This window comes from Drosophila montana, unplaced genomic scaffold (genome assembly GCF_035044405.1).
Source record: "Drosophila montana isolate Dmon_TW-CO22-7 unplaced genomic scaffold, ASM3504440v1 contig_402_1, whole genome shotgun sequence".
Classification (NCBI taxonomy): domain Eukaryota; kingdom Metazoa; phylum Arthropoda; class Insecta; order Diptera; family Drosophilidae; genus Drosophila; species Drosophila montana.
In genome coordinates this window covers 3614405-3632687 of record NW_026998739.1, presented here as the reverse complement: position 1 = coordinate 3632687, position 18283 = coordinate 3614405, and the positions used below count along the sequence as shown (strand labels likewise).

The window sequence follows — 18283 nt, the reverse complement described above, 5'->3', positions numbered from 1 at the left end:
TTGTAGATAGCTAGAGATGAAAAATGCATATAGATTTGTTTTTATAAATTTGTTAATAGATTTTGTAAACTATTCAAAATGATGGAATGACAGTTGATCAATCTAGCAAATGTGATATCAGATATTATATTTCTCAAAAATCATAATTGTTAACATATCATATGACATCTTTTAACGATAAGATATATGAGATGATCAGAAGATTTCAATGGATACAGAAATCCAATGAAAAAAATAAACAAGTAAGAGGTTCTAGACGGGAGCTCCCGACTAGGGGATACCCTGAACCCTCTTCTTTCAAAAGGCGATAGGTATAAAATGAAAGGTACTTGATATATATATACTATTCTAGAAGCTACATGTCAAGTTTGGTGACTCTAGCTCATATTATTTGCCGAAATTGCTCAAACAACAGGATTTCGATATCGATTTCAATCGATTACTTAGAAACGGGGCAAGTTATCGAATATCGGAAACAAACTCGATCTGCGATGGCACTAGGAGAACCTACAGCTAAAATTTGAAGTCTCTAGCTCTAATAGGTTCTGAGATCCTTGCGTTCATACATACGGACGGACGGACGGACGGACGAACAGACAGACGGACATGGCTAGATCAACTCGGCTATTGATGCTGATCAGGAATATATATACTTTGTGGGGTCGATGCTTCCTTCCGCCTGTTACATACATTTGCACAAATACATTACAACCTTTTTACCCGTTTTCAATGGGTTCAGGGTATAAAAACTACTCTCCGACAACAAAAAGCTAATCATAAACAACCTTCCATCATAATCGAATTTGTTCTTTTAGTTCCTTTTCATCTAGCATATATATCTATTACACTCGATGCGCTATACCTCAAATTTTTGGTTCCCTGACTTGGCAATTTCCGTACTGGTCAGCTGTACTCTGATTTGCTGTTACGTGTTTCTTTTTTTAAACATTTTTTTGTTAACCATCATCGAGTTTGGCTTGGTTTTGTAAGGTTCCCGCAATGCTTTTTAATTGGATTAGAAAAAGGGTAGAACCAAACAAAATGCGCATAATACCCGTTGCTATTTTCGCAACGTTTCGTTCTTGTTGTGCTTTAATTTAATTAAAAGGTCAATGTACCTCAATGCCGTTTCTTACAAAACACTTTTTGAGAATATACAAAAAAAACACACAAACACAAACACACACTTTTTTATGTTTTTCGCCAAGAATTCAGCAATTAGTTGGTCAGGAGGCGCACAGATAAAAAAAAATGTTGTAGATCAAGTTTACGTATTTAATATTTGGCAGTCATTTTTTCTCTGATTTGCTGTCTGGCCGTTTTCTTTTGAGTGTTTGGTTTTTTTTTAATTCCTCAATTTAATTTGCATGTTTGAAAATCATTAATTTGCCTGCGATTAAAAAAACTGCTGCCAGCGAAATTTTACGCTCTTTCATTTGTTGTTGTTGAAGTCTTAACAACAAATTAGCCGTGTTTGCAGCTGATTTGCATTTCGTATCTTTTCCAAGCGTGTTTTTTTTATTTTATCGCATGTTTCGGTTTTTGTTGAGTTTTGAATAGTTTTTAGTGCAGCCAACAGCTCATAAAAATTACACTACACGATACTGGTGAAATTTGTAACGCCACAATGCATTTAACTTTCGTTTATATGCTTTTCCCTAGCTGGAAAGTTACGCAAAGGGACATGGAGAGAGCATACTGTGAGAGATATTCCACAACTCAACATACAGTACTTATTTTACCTAGTAAATAATGAGGATTACTTCTAAAATAAGACAAAGATAGGTAAAAATTAGGATTAGATTAGCTTGGCTTGAGCGAGGACAAGCACTTCATCCTTTAGAAGCAAGACAAGGTGTGGGTAAAAGCCATTCGCTTGGTAAAGATCAAAAGGCACTGATCGATTCCAGCGCAAAATAAAACATATATTAAAAAAGAAAAAAATAATGAGGATTAGTATAAGATTTACTAATAAGATAGAACAAAGGATTAGATAAGATTAGTTTAGCTTGAGCGAGGATAAGCAGGGCATCCTTTAGAAGCACACTAAGCCCAAGTGTATGGTCGATTAAGATAAGATGTGGGTGAAAGGTGAAGGGTCATGTTACCAACTGGTACAAAACAGAGAGAGAGAGAGAGAGAGGGAGAAAGAGAGAGAGAGAGAGAGTAAAGCGATTGGATGTCTGAAACTGATGTTAGAAGATGTTTTATGAATATTAGACAGTTCCATTCCTATTCACTTTATAAAGAATAGAACAATGTAGTTTAAATGTACTCCATTCAGATATCTGAAATTAATGTTAGAAGCTGTTTTATGAATATCAACTTTTTACTGCTCTACAGACAGCTCACTTTATAATAAATGAATCAATGGAGTTTTAAAGCTTGCCTTTGCAATATGATTCCTATTAGTTCTTGGCTAATTGTTATTTTCTATGACAATTATATTATCATATCATATCAATCATATAACAATGCAGACATCAACATGCAGAAATCCTTGGAAAAACAATATCAACGTTTACAGTAAAAGTTATGTTTTTTCCACATGTGCTAACCAATCAATGGACATGCGGAAGTCAGAGTTATGGGTCTGACATCGTAACATTTATTGGTACCGCCTCGCGAACACGCGTCAAGCGCAACTCTCTTGGCTAATCAATCACGCGGCAAACATTCACGAGTCGCGCGGCGCGGCTTGAATGAAAGTAATTTGAATAGCGTTTGTCGGCGTGGGTATGCTTATGGTCTCTGATATTTACCTGTCTGTGACAGGTAGTCACAAACGCATTCACACTTCGCAAACGCTCATCAGTCAGTCAGTCAGTCCGTCAGTCAGTCAGTCAGTCAGTTAGTTTGTCAGTTTGTCAATAGTTTTGTGCCGATCGATTCGTATCGCACGCTGCACGTGTCAAGTGTAAAAAATGATACGAAAGAGCGACTTTTCTCTCCCGATTGTATTGTCAGTACCTTTTGCACACTTGAGTTTTATGAGTTTTCCCAGCTAGACGGCGAGTGTTTTTCGGCCAAACTCGGTGGGTAGCGGGGCAATAAACCGTTATGCAAGATGATGGAAGGTCTAGAAAAAGTTATTTTCCTTCAGCTTTGTCACTCGACGCCGTTTGTTGTTTTTTCTGTTCAGTTTTCTTTTCAGTTTGCCGTCGAAAATCAGGTCACAACTGTCAGAGCCCACTGACAATTTGTTAGCGTATTTTCCTGCAGTCCGCCCTCTCCAAAAAAAAAATAGAAAAAAAGATCGATGAACGTCTTGAAAAGCTGACAATTTAATTGCCATCTATGCTTGACCCATTTTCATAGCATTTACCGTTCATTGCAACATTTCTAGAACATTTCAGTTGGGATTTTTTTAAGGTCTTTTTGTTGTTTGTATTTCTTTTTCTGGCATTATGGGTCTCCCGCATATTGAGTTTTGTTTGGAGTTTTCTTTTGTTACGGCTGGCAAGTTTCATTCGTTTGGGATCATTAGGGTCTCCGATCGTTGACTTTGATTAGAGCCCAGCTCGCCTCATTTACATTTGTGACCCGAGGCGCGCGCTGTGACTAGGATTTCATTGACTGAATTCCCAATATCAATGGCCACTAATTAATGCCAACACATCAAAGTGTCAAACCTTGAAATTAAACTAGCCATAGGCAAATACCTGCTGTCTCTAGATACACTATATTCCAAGTAAACACACGAATGCCTATACACACTTACGACTCAGGTAGTTCGGGTCCGCACTTTCGAGTGTTATCATCTCGGCTTGGTTTTTGGGTCCTTTTTGTATCCGATATTTATGCAATGCCTGCTTTTCGGTCTCTTTGTTCTCCCTGCGCTCAAATATTTTTGCGTTTTTTGATTTATTTCAAAGAGCTCGAACAAAAGGAGAGAGAAAGAGACCACGGAACGACCTTTATCGAATGAAATTTCAATGTTGCAATGGAAATTTTGTGAACATCTACGTGAGACGCCACCCAAGGCGAGCGATTTGGTCTTTTAAATTGTAGCATGCCCCCGCCCTCCATCCCTCTCCCACTCCCTCTCCCCACCCATGGAGCGGCTTAGACGAAGCTGTCAGGCATTGGCACGTCCCGCATGGCTCACAGGGTGACAATAAGCCGTGTGTCCTGCACACTCTGGCCATTTAGCCTTTCACTTTTTATCGCACAGCACAGCTGGATGCAATCGGGCCGTGCCCCGGGTTGTAGGTGGTCGCCGATTACAGCCGAATACCTGTACAGTGTGCACTAAGACCCTGCACCCAGGAGTGCAACCAGCACAGTGTACCTGTTCCCATATGAATAGCAATCCCACCAAAGCTAATCTTGAACAAATGTTTGGGCTTAGTTGTGTTCACTTCAGTTAGTAAGCCGTTTGGGGCGTGGCTCGTGCACTGTTTATTTTAGCAAATCCAGCAGATTTGCGCGGCATTAACGAGATTTTAATATTTCCAACTGAAAAACCGTTTTCCCAGCCACCAAGCAAATCCGCCTTGGCAACCAAAAATTTGATTAGAGCATGAAGCATTTTGTCGTCGCCGTCGGCGGCGGCAGCCGATTCGAGCCTAAAAAGGCAGCCAACCCATTCGTCTCGGCCAATTAAGACAATTTGTTAAGACTCGGCTCTTGGCCAGTTAGCTAGCTAGCTGGCTAGCTGGTTAGCTGGATCGCCTCAGCCTGTCAGTCAATGTTCGAATTTCTAATAAATCTAGCCGCACAAATGCTGAATCTATTGCTAGATTATTGTGGCATAAATATTGTATACACAAATATGGTCATTTCCAGTTAGACAAATGATTACTTGTAGATAGGCCCCCACCTTAACAAAATTGTCCATTCTATGGTTATATTGTGATTTCAAAATGCGATAATTGAGAGCCTGAAGTGAATAAATGTTTACCCATTGACAAGACGCACAAAAACTGACCACCAACTCGTGTGTATAATAAATGATCTCGGCTTGAGATAGTATTCTCTGGATAGGTTCTGCATAATTTACGCTTGAAATGGTATCAAATGAAAATTTATTGTAAGCCACAGCTTGTTAGCATATTTATATATACAACAATATTGATTTCAGCTAACCAATTTGGGAATTTGCAAATTAAATCCTTGTTCTCTAGAGTCAAGTTATATGGCCAAGAGATTGTTTAATGCTTGTTAAAAATATTTGTGTTTGCCGCCTGAATTCTGATATATATAAAATTAATATTCTATTAATTTGTTAAACATTTGGAAAGTTTCAACTTTTAATATTTTTTAAAACTTAAATTCTTATGAGACATTTAATTTATTTGATAAATTGATTCTGCTGCATTCAGCTGTATATTAAAGAAATTAAATACTTTTTATGATAAATTGATGCCATAGTAAATAGCTTTAAAGAGAGAATTAATAAAGTATACTAAAATTTAGTTGCCCCTTGAGGAATTTCAGTATTTAATACCTTCTATCAAGGAACACATACGAAAAATGATGTAAATTATGGTGAATTGACATATTCAAGAATATCTGAAATCGACTTGCATACTAACAAATTCTCTCTCTTAAGTTATCTGAGAGCGTAACAAATAAATTGCTTGCCATCAGATTATAATTAGCTGCATGATTTTCATTTTTCGTCTGGCAAACAAAACTTATTCAGCCAACTTTCTCACAGGCTATTTAAAACAAAAAAAGAAAAAACCCAACTAGACAAAAAACCATAATCAAATGGTTACTTATGTTACTTTTAATTTGGGAAACGCTTTTTGATATACTTTTTGTTAAATTTCTTTTGCATTGCATTATCATTATGAGCAGGTGTAATGATCATTGCACGGAGCTTAATTGGCTTCAAGCACGCGCTGCAAAAGGAAAAGCGACTGCGGCTGCCCACTCCAATGACTGCGCATGCGCGGCGTTGCTGTCGCCGTCGCAGTTGACGTCGACGTCGGCGTCGGCGTCGTGTTTGTTGCGCATTTTCTTGGCGCTTTTTAATTGCCTCTCTTTACAGTTCATAAAGTTATTGCCATAACCGTAACGAATAGCCAAAAGTGGCAACAACGAAAAAAAATTGGCCAAAAAGTGTTTAAAAAGAACAAAGCCAGTTACTTAACCCGGCCATTTGTTATTACCGGGAAATCTCTGTAGAAAATCCAAACGCATGTTGCAACACTTTTGGGAGCTCTTGTTACAAATCAATTTTATTTATAGTCTGTATACAAACATCGATAAATCGGGGCCATAAAAGTTTACAACAAGAACCTTCGCGCAGGTGCCATATAATTAACCCAAAACACCAATTTCAAGGTTACGTCCACAATAGGGCCTCAGGCCAGGCCAGGCCAGGCCAGACGGGCCGGGCCTGCTGCCTACTACATGCCACATCTATCAAATGAACACACAATAAACCAAATTTTGGGCAGCCCCAAGAAATTCCCAGCTAGCGCAAACAAAGCGCTGACGATGAAACAATTTTCAGCTTGTTTGTTCAAAAAATTAATAAATAAATGAGCTATTGTTATAAATTCATGTTGTGGCGACAACAAACGACGACCAAAGCAAAAGCCATTAATTGATAAGAAATCATTTCAGCAGTAATTGAACTTTTAATTATAACAGACTTTTTGATTTGAAAAGATAGAGTATAGAATGTCTACCGGAAAAAAAAATCATCATAAATAGTTGGCATATATTACGGCAGTAGAAATTGATTGCAACAGATTGAAATAAAGCAATGAACCTTATACAAATAATCTATAAATGCCTTATCAGATATATCCATACGACCCTTTATCTGTCTTTTAGCTCACGTACAATGCACATCTACACAGATGCCTCAAAAGCTCATAAAACAGCGTGGATGTTAAAAGTATAGCTGGTAGAGCTTTTGAACGAAAGCTCACTAATACATGTATATTCACAGAAATGTATGTGTAGTTGTAGAAAGAAAACATTGCTTATTGCAGCAGACAATCATTAGATATTAATTTTAAAAATCAAGATTGGTTTTTCATCTTTCAGAGGGGGAAAGAGGACATTTGTCTATTGTCTGAGGAAGCCACGTATAAATATGGCTTAAAATATTAATGTAGAAGAGTATTTGCAATATTATCAGAGGGTTGTCAAACTGACAAAAGTTTGAAAACTTAATTCACTTAAAATTCACATGATTCCTGCTATTGACATGATTATAAATATTTATAGTTATATCAATATCAAGTTAACCTTTCAATTTAAGGCATTGCGTATAAATAATAAAACGTCTTACGTTTTTGTTTTGGGGTAAAAGCAATGCGATAAATATGTCAAATTGTTATGACAATTTAATGCTTGCAACATATTGAACAATTGAAACATTAAATAGGCGGCTAATTGACTTGGTTATTACACATCTGTGAGATACACATGTAATTGAATGGAATCATAGTAATTGATTAGTTTAAGTTATGCTCGGCATCTCTAAAAAGTAGCTAATCTTTTCGCTGTTTCTTTTCAGCGCTTTTTTGAGCCGGGCCATGAAGTTTGCCTGATACGAAGCCAGCTATAGCCAGCAGCAAGCCCTTAGCCCCAAGCCCAACAATATGTTCAGTCTGTTGAGCAGCTCCCAGATCTATGGCCTGCCGCAAACAACAACAACAACAGCAACAGCAACGACGACGGACCAAAGGATATCCACGGATGAGAACGGTGGCCAAAAGAAGAGCAACAGCCTTCCTCACAAGAATCACAAGCCACAGCAAACAGCAGCCAGCCATCGGCGATCGACGAGTAGCCTCAGTGACACGGGCGGAAAATTCTTTGCCAATCTGAGCGCCAAGTCTCCCAGCCAATTCATTGAAAAGTTCATCAGAAGCGAGCTCCTCAACGGTTACGATACGCTCAAGTGCCAAGCCGGCGGCGGCGGAGGCGGAGGCAAGTCCCCAACAGAGAAGGACAAATCTTCGGCGGAGAGCAGCGCACTTTACAGTAATCTGCAAACGGATTGGGGAGGATTCAATTGTCTGCAGGGCAGCTATCGCAGTCACGGCGACGGCGAGTTTTATGAGGCCGTGCAGGTCAAATCCCCCAGCTCCAACAACAACAACAGCAACAACAGCGAAGTGACAATGCGTTCCAAGTCCACGACGGGCGCAGCCACGCTGCAGCATTACCAGAAACTGCCGGAACCCAGTTTGGATTCACATTTCAACACACAGGCAGCAGGACACACGCCTGCCTACAAGAAACTCGGATTCGGAGCGAGACTGCAAAAGCAGAGTGCAGAGCATGTAAGTCATAGATGGAGACCTAGCATAATGGGCATATCATTAAACCTAGTTGGGTTTCATTTAGACTGGGCTAAAAATTTAAGATTCCATGAATTTATAAAATTTATAACACAAATTGAAAATCTGAGATTTGTATTATATTGTGTTTTAAAAGAAAACCAGAACACAAATTGAAAATCGAAGATTTCTATTATTTTGTGTGTTTAAAAGAAGACCATATTGCAATTATTTTCCAATTAAAGATATATCTTAGGTCTTACATTTTCCCTAACACAATCTACAATAGGAGCATGGTTTGTTTTACCATAAGATATATCTTAGGTCTTAAATTTTCCCTAAACTTAATCTACAATAGGAGTATGGATTTTTCTACCATAATGGATCTTTGAAAATTCATTAATTAAACAATTAACTGGAAAGGTAGAGATACGAGCCCTTAGCTTCCACCTTGTGATAATTATAGTCTTGCACTTTCTATTTGTTTTGACATTAGACCTAATATATAGTTAAAATTTGTTTTATCTGCATCCAAGTCTTAGAGGCTGCATTACTGTGCAAATAGTTATTTATCTGGCTGGGGATTTGCTTATCTTTTTGGAGGCTTAAACATTTAGATAGATGACTGTTCCCGATTGCTTTCTTAGCTTTCTAATTAACGCGATAAGCCAATGGCCAATGAGCTGGCCAATGAGCTGGCCAATTCGCCTTGGCATTAATTGTTTTTTTGTTTTTTTTTTCCGTTGAAATCAAGCGTATTGCATTGCTTGTCGCATTATTCGCATAGCGCATGCCGCATATTGTATCTGTATCTGCGAGTACGTGTCGTCTTCAGAGTTTTACAGCTGCTGCAACAATTCCCATAGTTGGTCAATAGCACGCAGATGCCGACTGACTGTGCCAATGGCCTTCGGTGGGGGCGGCGGCGGATGACGATGACTCCGATTTGTATCGAGCGTTCGAAAATAATAATGCCATAAATCCAACAACATTGTCTCGCATTTATTTTTGGCCTGCAAGTCCAAAAACATGCGATAAGATAGACCTGTGGCCAGAATTGTTTCTCGCCTATGGACAAGCATATGCCCTTTAAAATTTGATGGGCTAATGAGGGTAGGGTATTAATGTACTTTTTTTTATAGAAAATATTTATCATATCTTTTCTGATCAATCATATAAAAAGTCGCCTCAAATTTAAATGACGATAGAACCCATCAAAAAGTAGGTAATTGTACATAGTTACGAAACCTTCTTCTTGATTCTTCTATAAAAATGTTTGAAACAAGATGTAAAAAATGTGTATGAAATGTCTGTCAATATTTCACGTATGGAATTTTAGTTTCCATCAATCGAAATGAGTTTTTCTAAATATTCAGTCTGTTTAAAATATGTAGAATACTTTTCAGCGCTCGAACAAAATTTCATATTCCGAATTTCACTTTCTCAACTAAATCCACAAAAAATGTTGTAGCATGCTTCTTAGAGCATTTTGTAAATTCTTTGATCTGCAGCGAGTATAAAATGATATTTCCTTAAAAGAACTAAGTCAACTTCTTAACCTTCCAATTCGCACTGTCTATTTCAAGAGATTTAATACACAGTCGGAATGATTGCGAAAGCGCATATTCCCCTTTGGGGCATAGTCCTAGAGTAGATAACTAACATTCACTTAGCGATCACCAGAGCAGTTGGTGTGCGTCATTAGAATAAGACCCAGGTGAGATAACGTGTCGCACTTGGCTATCAATCGGCATTGTGCCCGGGTCCACGGCAGTTGTCATTGAGAGCTGTCCAGGCAAAGTGCACAAGCCTCAGCGATGGTGGGCAAATGGGCTTTCGGGGGTCATTTCCATGTGCTGGGCCACCACAAGGTATTTTTTGGGATTAGAAAAGGAATCAATAAACAAGCAACTAATTGATATAATTTGAATATCTTTGCAGAACTCAGACAACTCGCAATCCTCGAGAAACACACACAGCAGCAGCAGCGAGGTGCAACGCAGCTCCTCCGGCTCCAGTTCGTCGGGTGCGCCAGTTGGCCCCACTGGGGCCAGTTCACCCGAGCGCCAACAGCGTCGCCGACTGTTGCAAATGATCTCCAACTATGATCAGCAGAACAAGCAGCTGCATCGCGAACTGGCCAAGGAGAAGCGCCGGCGCACCGAGGAGCTGGCCTGTGTGGTCAAGTCCCTGATCTGTTTTGAGTCCAAGCTAAAGAATGACATGAAGACGGTCAATCAGCGTCTGCTGGATCGGGATGCCGAAATCTGTCGCCTCTTGCGCCAGAATCGTGCGCTGCGCAAGCGTCTGGTTGATCATCAGCGGGATGAGGGCATGGTCGCCGACCAAGAGACCAACGCCGACGAGGAGGAGCATGTGGAGGAATGCCTAGTGCTCGAGGCTTTGCAATGCAACAATTGCCGCAAGCAATTCTATGACATTGAGCTGAGAGCCTGTGGCACACAGACCTGTGGCAAGGAACTGGGCGTCAGCGCCAAAGGTGAGTTACGCAAAAAATATTTCAACTATTGAGATGGGAGCGAAAGGAAACATTAATTAAAGAACAGTGAATACCCAAGAGACAACAAAATACATATAAGTACATATATATAATATTCTTAACGAAACTTAATAATTTCATTAGGATTCTTGTCAGTAACAAATTAGGATTGCCAAGAACCTTTTTGCACACGAAATTTGATCTATCTCTGATTAATGAAATAAAAAACGAATGAGAAAAACCAATTTTACGAACCGACTATATATACTAAACTATATATATTCAAACCACGACAACTTATTTCACTTAATTCCATATATTTATTTTAATTATTTCGGAACTATGGAAACTCTGTGACTTTCGTGTAGTGATCCCTTTCACGCTCCCATCTCTAAGCAATCCTTAGTTTATGCTCTATAAAATATTAATTTTTTCTCTCTTTCTCTCTCCCTGCCCTTCTCTCCAATGCAGCTGAGCACGGCTCTTCCAGCGATGACACTGTCTCATCGTCGTTTTATGGCGCCAGGCGCAGTGTGCGCTACACGAGCAAGCGAACGGCGGGCACATTTAGGGATTACATGCGCTCCCGGGCGATGCACATCGATGATGCGGCACTGGAGCAGCAGTCGGAGGAGAATACGAGCAGCATCAGTCGCGAGGACTCGCAGACCAGCTACGAGCAGCTGCACAATTATGCCAGAGCCATGGAACGTATGCACGGCGTGAAGGCAACGCTCCAGGACGGCGACTACTCCGAGCACAGCAGCCTGGAACTGGAGCAGCAGCAGCAGCAACGGAGGCGCAACAGTTCCGCCTCCAGTCGTAGCAGCAAGACGGCCTCCTCGGTGGCCGCACAGTTGGAGGAGGACGATGGCATCTTTTCGCCCACGCAGGATGATGAGGATTTCGATGAACTAGATCCGGAGCAGGAGCAGCAGCTAATGTCACGTGGCGCTATTAAAATTGTGCAGCGACGCTGTGCGGATTTCTCCGAGGCGTCACCCAAACAGATCTACGAGACGACCACAGATGATTGGTATGCCAGCGCCTCGGATCAGGAGGAGCTGAGCACAGCGCCGGCGGTGGCCAAGCCCTATGGCCAGGGCGCCGTCAATCCCGTGCTGGAGTGCGTCAATCAAATATTGCTGCAACAGTCCATGGAGGAGACATTACGCGAGCCCGCCACGCCCAAGTCGGCGCTGGCGCCCAAGGCTTCTGCCAATCTGCCGCGACGCAGCTCGCTGAGCGGCCGCAGCGGCACAAATGGACGCAAGCGAGTCCATTTTTCGACCAAGAACAGCATGGTGCATGTGCCCCGGCACGAGGATGAGGAGGAACAACAGAACGACGATATGATCTCACACTATCATCCAATGGCAGCGGCGGCACCCGCTGCACCCGGTGATACCCTCAACTACGAGAGCATCTACAGCAATGAGTACGAACCGATTGGTTCCGAGCGTGCCTCAAATCTCTATGTGGACATGGCCGCGGCGGCAGCGGATGCCAATGCCAGCAGCGCAAAGATGCCACAGAAATTGCCACCCGCATTGCCGCCGAAGCCGGCTAATCTGCTCAAGTTCAAAAAGTCGCTGCAGCAGCTGGAGGAGCAGCTGGAGGACGAGGGCGATTGTGCAGTGTCAACGACAACGACAACGACCAGCGAGCCGGACTACTGTTCCATAGCCGAGGTGGGCGTGACGAGCGTACAAATTGTGGCCGATGTGCATAAGGCGCCCGAATCGAGCACGCCAACGGAACCGGAGCGGGAACGGGAACGAGAACGTGAACGAGAACGAGATCTGGAACTCGAACAGGAGCTGAATCGCAACAGCTCCGATGATGACGCGTGCTCTGCGGCCGCCTCGCACAAGACTGAGGAAATCGAAGAGATTTTCGCCGACATACCAAAGCTACCAAATGTGGCGGCCATCATAGCGCCCAAGCAATCCGCCGACTATCTGATGATGGCGCCCAAAACGCTGCGCCTCCAGCTGCCGCCCAGTTCGACCAGCACACAGACCATGCCGTCCCAGTCCCAGTCTCCGTCCCAGTCCCAGTACAAGCGCAAGCATGTGCCCAATATACTAGCCGAGATCAACAAGCGCATGAGCTTGCCCAGTTCACCAACCACGCCCACAACGCCCAAAAGCTTGCCAACAACGCCGACATCGAAATCGCTGCTGCAGCTGGCGGACACAAGCGGCGGCGGCGGCGGCCTCCCTCTGCAGGCCGAATTCGATTGGTATAATCTGGACGCAGAGTATGACAGAAGCAACGAGGCGCCGAAGATTACGGCTGGCGAGGGCATGCTGGCGGAGATAAGTGAGGACGACAATGAGTGCTTGGTCACGGCCGCGGATGAATACAATCTAGACGAGGAGTTTCAGCTGCAGCCCGAGCAGGAGGAGCAGCAAATGGATGAAGTGGAGGCGGAGGAGGAGGAGGAGGAGAAGCCCATTAAACAGGAGCCCGCCAAGGCAAAACAGATGAAAAAGAATTTGGCCAGTTTCGAGAAATTCATCGAGGGCTCCGGCCTGAGCACCAAACCCTTGCCGAGCAAACGCAAAATTTACTTCAATGCGCCGTTCGTCTAGATATTCCCTAGTTCGCCAGTTCCCTAGATGTACTTAGGTATATCAACCGACACTATATATTATGTTTACAACGAATTTAAGTTTATTGTGTGCTTAGATTTTTTATGTGTTCCGCCTTTTTGTTTAGTTTTTAGGATTGCAAAGTATTAAAATGTTTAGAGAATTTTCAATATGAATAAAAGCAAAATAATAAAAATAAATATATAATGGTATAATCATGGAGAGAAATTATGTATGACTTACAAGAAACTCGCTGATCTATCATCAGCAGACTTTACTGCCGACTATTGATTTGCAAGGCCTCGTCCTCAGTCCGAACCTTTAATCACTTGAGAATTATAAGCAACAACAAAAGACGACAAAGCTAACAGGACCTAAGCCTACAATACAATGGCCAAAAGTTGGTTACACATATTATCTATCAAAGAAAGGGGTTTTCTGGCTGTTTTTTAAACTAATATTTATCTTAAGTTATAAGCATAACATTTGCAACGGGCGAGGCCTTTGAGTACCCACTATATGTATATATGTTTATATGCATGTGTGTATGTATGTGTACATATGTATGTTTTTTTTTTTTAAGTAAAACCTCACGAGGGCGTGAGCTGCCTTTCAGCGCGACGCAAGGCTTTGATGTGTATCAAGTCAATGATAGCAAGTATATACATATGTATGCATGAATGTATGTACCCAGCTGAGTCTCGCAAAATGCTCACAAATGAGCTCGTATGTGAGCAGAAAAGGAGAGGGATATATTTGTATCGCAAAACACTCGCACACGAGCGTTGCAGTGAGATCTTTGCGATAAAAATGCGTGTACAGTAGAGAGAATGGTGTGTTGTTTTTGTTTCAAATATTAATCGTGCTCAGAGAGGGCAATATCGTCAAGAGAGAGAGAGAGAGAGAGAGTAAAAATGACGCGGCATTCGGATGCTGTGTTGTTTTTGCTGTTGTTTCCTACTCAGCCCGTAAAATATGTGTTTTTTTGGGGGTTGCAAAATTTCTTTGTTCTCTTTTCTATTGTCCGCCGAAGCGAGCAGACACGTGGTTTAAGTGAACAGCGGAAATTGGATTACTGTAGAGAGGTAAGTAATTAACAAGTGTTTATTAATAATTAAACTATTCCCTTTATTTATTACATGCGCGAGCAATTAATAAATTAAAAAATAAATAGGAAAGTTGTGAAAAATGCCATATAAACGAAAAAGCAGGCAATATATTTGCGAAGACCGGCATGTGAAACGAGTCGCGGAAAAAATTGAGATTTTTAATAATAATGAAGTAGAAAAGCAAGCTCAATGCAATCTTCTGGTAATGTTATAAAACAATTTCAAATGTAATCCATATTTAATAGATTTTTTTTAATATATTTGCAGAACTATTAAGCCTGATGAATCAAATGTTGATGAAAATTGATCGTCAAGGGGCGGAATTAATTTCATTAAGAAATGCAATTTCTGTTATAAAGGGACGAGTTTGCGGAGAAGAGAACAAGGTGAAATTGACGCTGCCAAGTGAGCCAAAAGCAAATCTTGGGGACTTTGAGGCATTTGAAGAATGTCTCAAAGAAGACAACTCCTTTAAAAACTTGGTAAGGAAACTTTAAAATAAATAATTTTACTATTCACATATAAATCTTACGCTCCTGGCGTGGGACGGAGAAAAAATGTGTGTTAGAGGCAATTCGAAGTAAGCATTACTTTTATAACTTGTATATGTGCAAAATAATATTATTTTGTTATTGTCTACAGATGCATTTAAACAGAAGTTTGCGATGGAAGACGGCGATTTCGATCGCGTAACCCAAAAATACTTTCAATATGCGCAGGCAGAAAAGGCTGATGCCAAAAAAATGAAAATATAATTTTATAATATAATGTAATATAATAAAATATTAACATTAATAATCATTTATAATATTAATGAAAAATAGTTTTAAATTACACTAATTTATTTATGTATTAACTTTTATTATAATTATAAGAAAGAAATTAGTTTAAATTTTAAATCAAATAAAATGTTATTTATTTTTTAAATAAAATTTGAACTGAAAATGAATATTACAAAAAAAAAAAAAAACAATTTCCAGCGAGCCTTTTGCCTTACCTTTTAAGAGACCTTTTTAATATTGCTACCGGCTTGAAAAAAATATTTTTTTCAAAGATGTTTTGAATCAAAAACTTATCACAGAAAATATTTTATAAGACTCGTTGGAAATATCAGAAAAGGCTCGGAAGCCGTATTTGGAGGAAACGGCAGTTTGAGCGAAGGAGGAGACAGCAGCTTCAGCAATGGAGGATATGGCACCTTGGGGAAATGAGGCTTCAGCTAAGGGGAAGAGGGCAGCCTCAACTATGATGCATCAATTATAAATGTTGCCATTGACAAAACATAAATATTATCAACATAACTATGTCGTATTATTTTTTTTTAAATAAAACTAACAACTGTAGCAGAAGTATGTATGCATGTTGGCTTGTATACTCATAACTAACATACTGCTCATAAAATAATATACTGCATCCTTTCTTCTAAATCCAATTTGTCTTGCTACAAAGCAGTTACTATTACTCTTAGAAGGGAATATTTCTATAATAAATCTTTTTTTAAATATTACTGTATGTTGAACACTTCTGGTTTACGTATTATTTAATGCCCTCGTGGCGTCCTGAAAATTTTAATTATTAGTTGTTCTTATGAATTCGATGCCTATAGTGAAAATTGAGACTGAGACTCTGTTTAAAATTGATATACCTATTGGGTCTTTATATTCATTTGAATTGTTTTAAATTATTTTACTGTTCTTTTTACACTGTTCTTCCGATTTTTTATTGGATTCTGCCTGATTAGCGTTGTTCCTTGCCTTTTCTTTCTCCCAATCAATGTTTTTATATGTAACCGTAGGAACGAATGTAAATAAGTTACTCTTGTGTGTGTGTAAAGGCAATTGAGACCTCTGCAAGGGCTATACTCAAGTCCAGCAGTCTAGACTAGAGATATCTTGATTGCGATAAGTCTAAGTCAGTTCAAACAACATTAATTATTGACAACGTTAACTAGCTGATGTTTTATTCATCATTGAGATTATATTGTGCAAAAATACAGGCGGTGCATTTGCTTGTCTTGTACATTCAGAGAAAGGAACACACATGGGACTTATATATGAAAAGCAGCCCAAATTCAAGAAGTTGCCGTTGAGCAAATGAAGCAGAATTGGGCAATAAATTAGCTACACAAAAGCTTAAAAATAAACTTAAAAATTAATATGTTCACTTATGCAGCTTATGACTATGAATTCAATTTGAATCTAATGAAAATGTGATTAATACAAGCTGGTCTTCTTCATAATACGCAGAAACTCCTCCTGATTGACTTCGCCATCGTTGTCCAGATCAGCCTCGTCAATCATTTCGCGCAACTCCTCGTCCGTTAGTGTTTCGCCGAGTTCCCGAGCGACTCGTTTCAGGTTTTTAAATGAGATCTTGCCCGTTTCGTCGTCATCGAACAAACGAAACGCTTTCAAAATCTCCTCTTTGGTATCCTTTTCGGCCATTTTCATGGTCATCAGGTGTAGAAAGTCATTGAACGCAATGCGTCCGCTGCCATCCTTATCGATTTCGGCTATCATCCGTTTGATTTCCTCCTTTTTGGGCTCGAAGCCCAACGCGCGTATGGCCACCTTCAGCTCCTTGACCTCAATGAAGCCGGTACACTCGTTGTCAAACAAATCAAACGCCTCCTTAATGTCCGATTTCTGTGCCTCGGTTAGCTCAAACTTGGGTCCAGACTTTTTGCGTCCTTGTTGCGTGCCGCGTTTGCTATTTGGCGCCGCCGCCGCCGCCGCCGCTGCCGTCACTGCAGCTGGAGCCGTTGCTACGTTGACTGCAGTTACGTTTGGCTCCATAATTGTTTCTAAAATCTGATAAGTTTAAATCAATTTCACAATCAAGTTTTTGTGGCTGCGATAGGCCGTCAATAAATATAATTTCATAACACACGCAAATGTCAAATGTAGACGTCACGCTGCCGCCGCTTTGTTCGCTTGCTCACCTTGACTTTGACGGGACTTTGCGATGGCAACTGTAAATCGTGTATCCTTGCACTTGCGGCCGCGGCCAATTACGACGCCTACTCACAACTATTCGTTGGTCGGGTTGGGTTGCGTTGCGTTGGGGTAGGAGGTTGCTTGTTGGTTGGGTCTCGTGTTGCTGTTGTTGTTGCTATGGTGCTATAAATAAACAGCTGCAATATCCGTTGCGGCTGCTCGTGTTACTCTGCGCTACGCAACTTGTTTGTTTTCACCTGCTTGGCATCTGCCGTCGTGTGCTTTGTCCCGGGACGCCACTTTTCTATATATATTACTTTACAACAATTATTTGTTTACCAGCAGCAGTAAGGGTAGCAGCTGCATACAGGTTGCTCGACATCTATCGATACAGTGTTGTGCGATAACAGTGTGGTGGCTAAGCGATAGCAACACGCGTTTGCCCAATTTTAGTGCATTTCAAGAGCTGTGCTTTAGATAACGGTTTTTCAAAATCATAACGACAGACCAAATTAATAAGCAAGCCCTAAGATAAAATTACAAAGAAGTGCATGCATGTATGTATGTGTGTGTGTGTAAATGCATATATATGTATGCATGTGCGTATGTATGTCTGTGTGTTTGTATATGCGTATGTATGTCTGTGTGTTTGTATATGTATGTACAAATGAAGAACAAGTTTACTTCCCGATGCTCATTTGAAAATAACGTTTTTTTAAAAGAACGCCCTACTATGCAATTTAAGAAAATGTAAGTAGAGATGTTCACAGAGATTTTCATATATTTTTATATACATCTCTATATATAAAACTGAGTGTCCTAACCGACTGACTGATTGGTGATCAACGCACAACCCAAACCGCAAAAGGTACTAAGCGGAAATTTTGAC

General features: G+C 40.5%; 2 protein-coding genes across 3 annotated transcripts in view; one reads left to right on the top strand and one right to left on the bottom strand.

Moving 5' to 3' along the window:
• Window positions 1–13349, top strand: part of LOC135438934 (uncharacterized) — a 29595-nt gene extending 16246 nt beyond the window's left edge. The window contains exons 3-5 of the mRNA XM_064697495.1: window positions 7484–8255; window positions 10194–10752; window positions 11224–13349. Of these exons, the coding sequence (XP_064553565.1) occupies window positions 7569–8255; window positions 10194–10752; window positions 11224–13349 (3372 nt within the window). The 5' untranslated portion in view covers window positions 7484–7568. The remainder of the gene's footprint in view (window positions 1–7483; window positions 8256–10193; window positions 10753–11223) is intronic.
• A 3040-nt stretch (window positions 13350–16389) lies between these two features.
• On the bottom strand, window positions 16390–17785 carry LOC135439291 (uncharacterized). 2 transcript variants are annotated; one of them, XM_064697996.1, is made up of 2 exons: window positions 17400–17785; window positions 16390–17268 (listed from the first exon to the last, which is right to left on the bottom strand). In XM_064697996.1, exon 2 carries the CDS (start codon window positions 17251–17253, stop codon window positions 16672–16674), a length of 582 nt encoding a protein of 193 aa, XP_064554066.1. In that variant the 5' UTR covers window positions 17254–17268; window positions 17400–17785; the 3' UTR covers window positions 16390–16671. The 2 variants fall into 2 exon arrangements, with proteins under 2 accessions (XP_064554066.1, XP_064554067.1); XM_064697997.1 differs by having other exon boundaries at window positions 16390–17261.
• Between the last annotated feature and the right edge of the window lie 498 nt (window positions 17786–18283).

Excerpts from the sequence above, each read along its gene's own strand:
- LOC135439291 (XM_064697996.1), bottom strand. The coding sequence starts at position 17,253 with ATGGAGCCAAACGTAACTGCAGTCAACGTAGCAACGGCTCCAGCTGCA.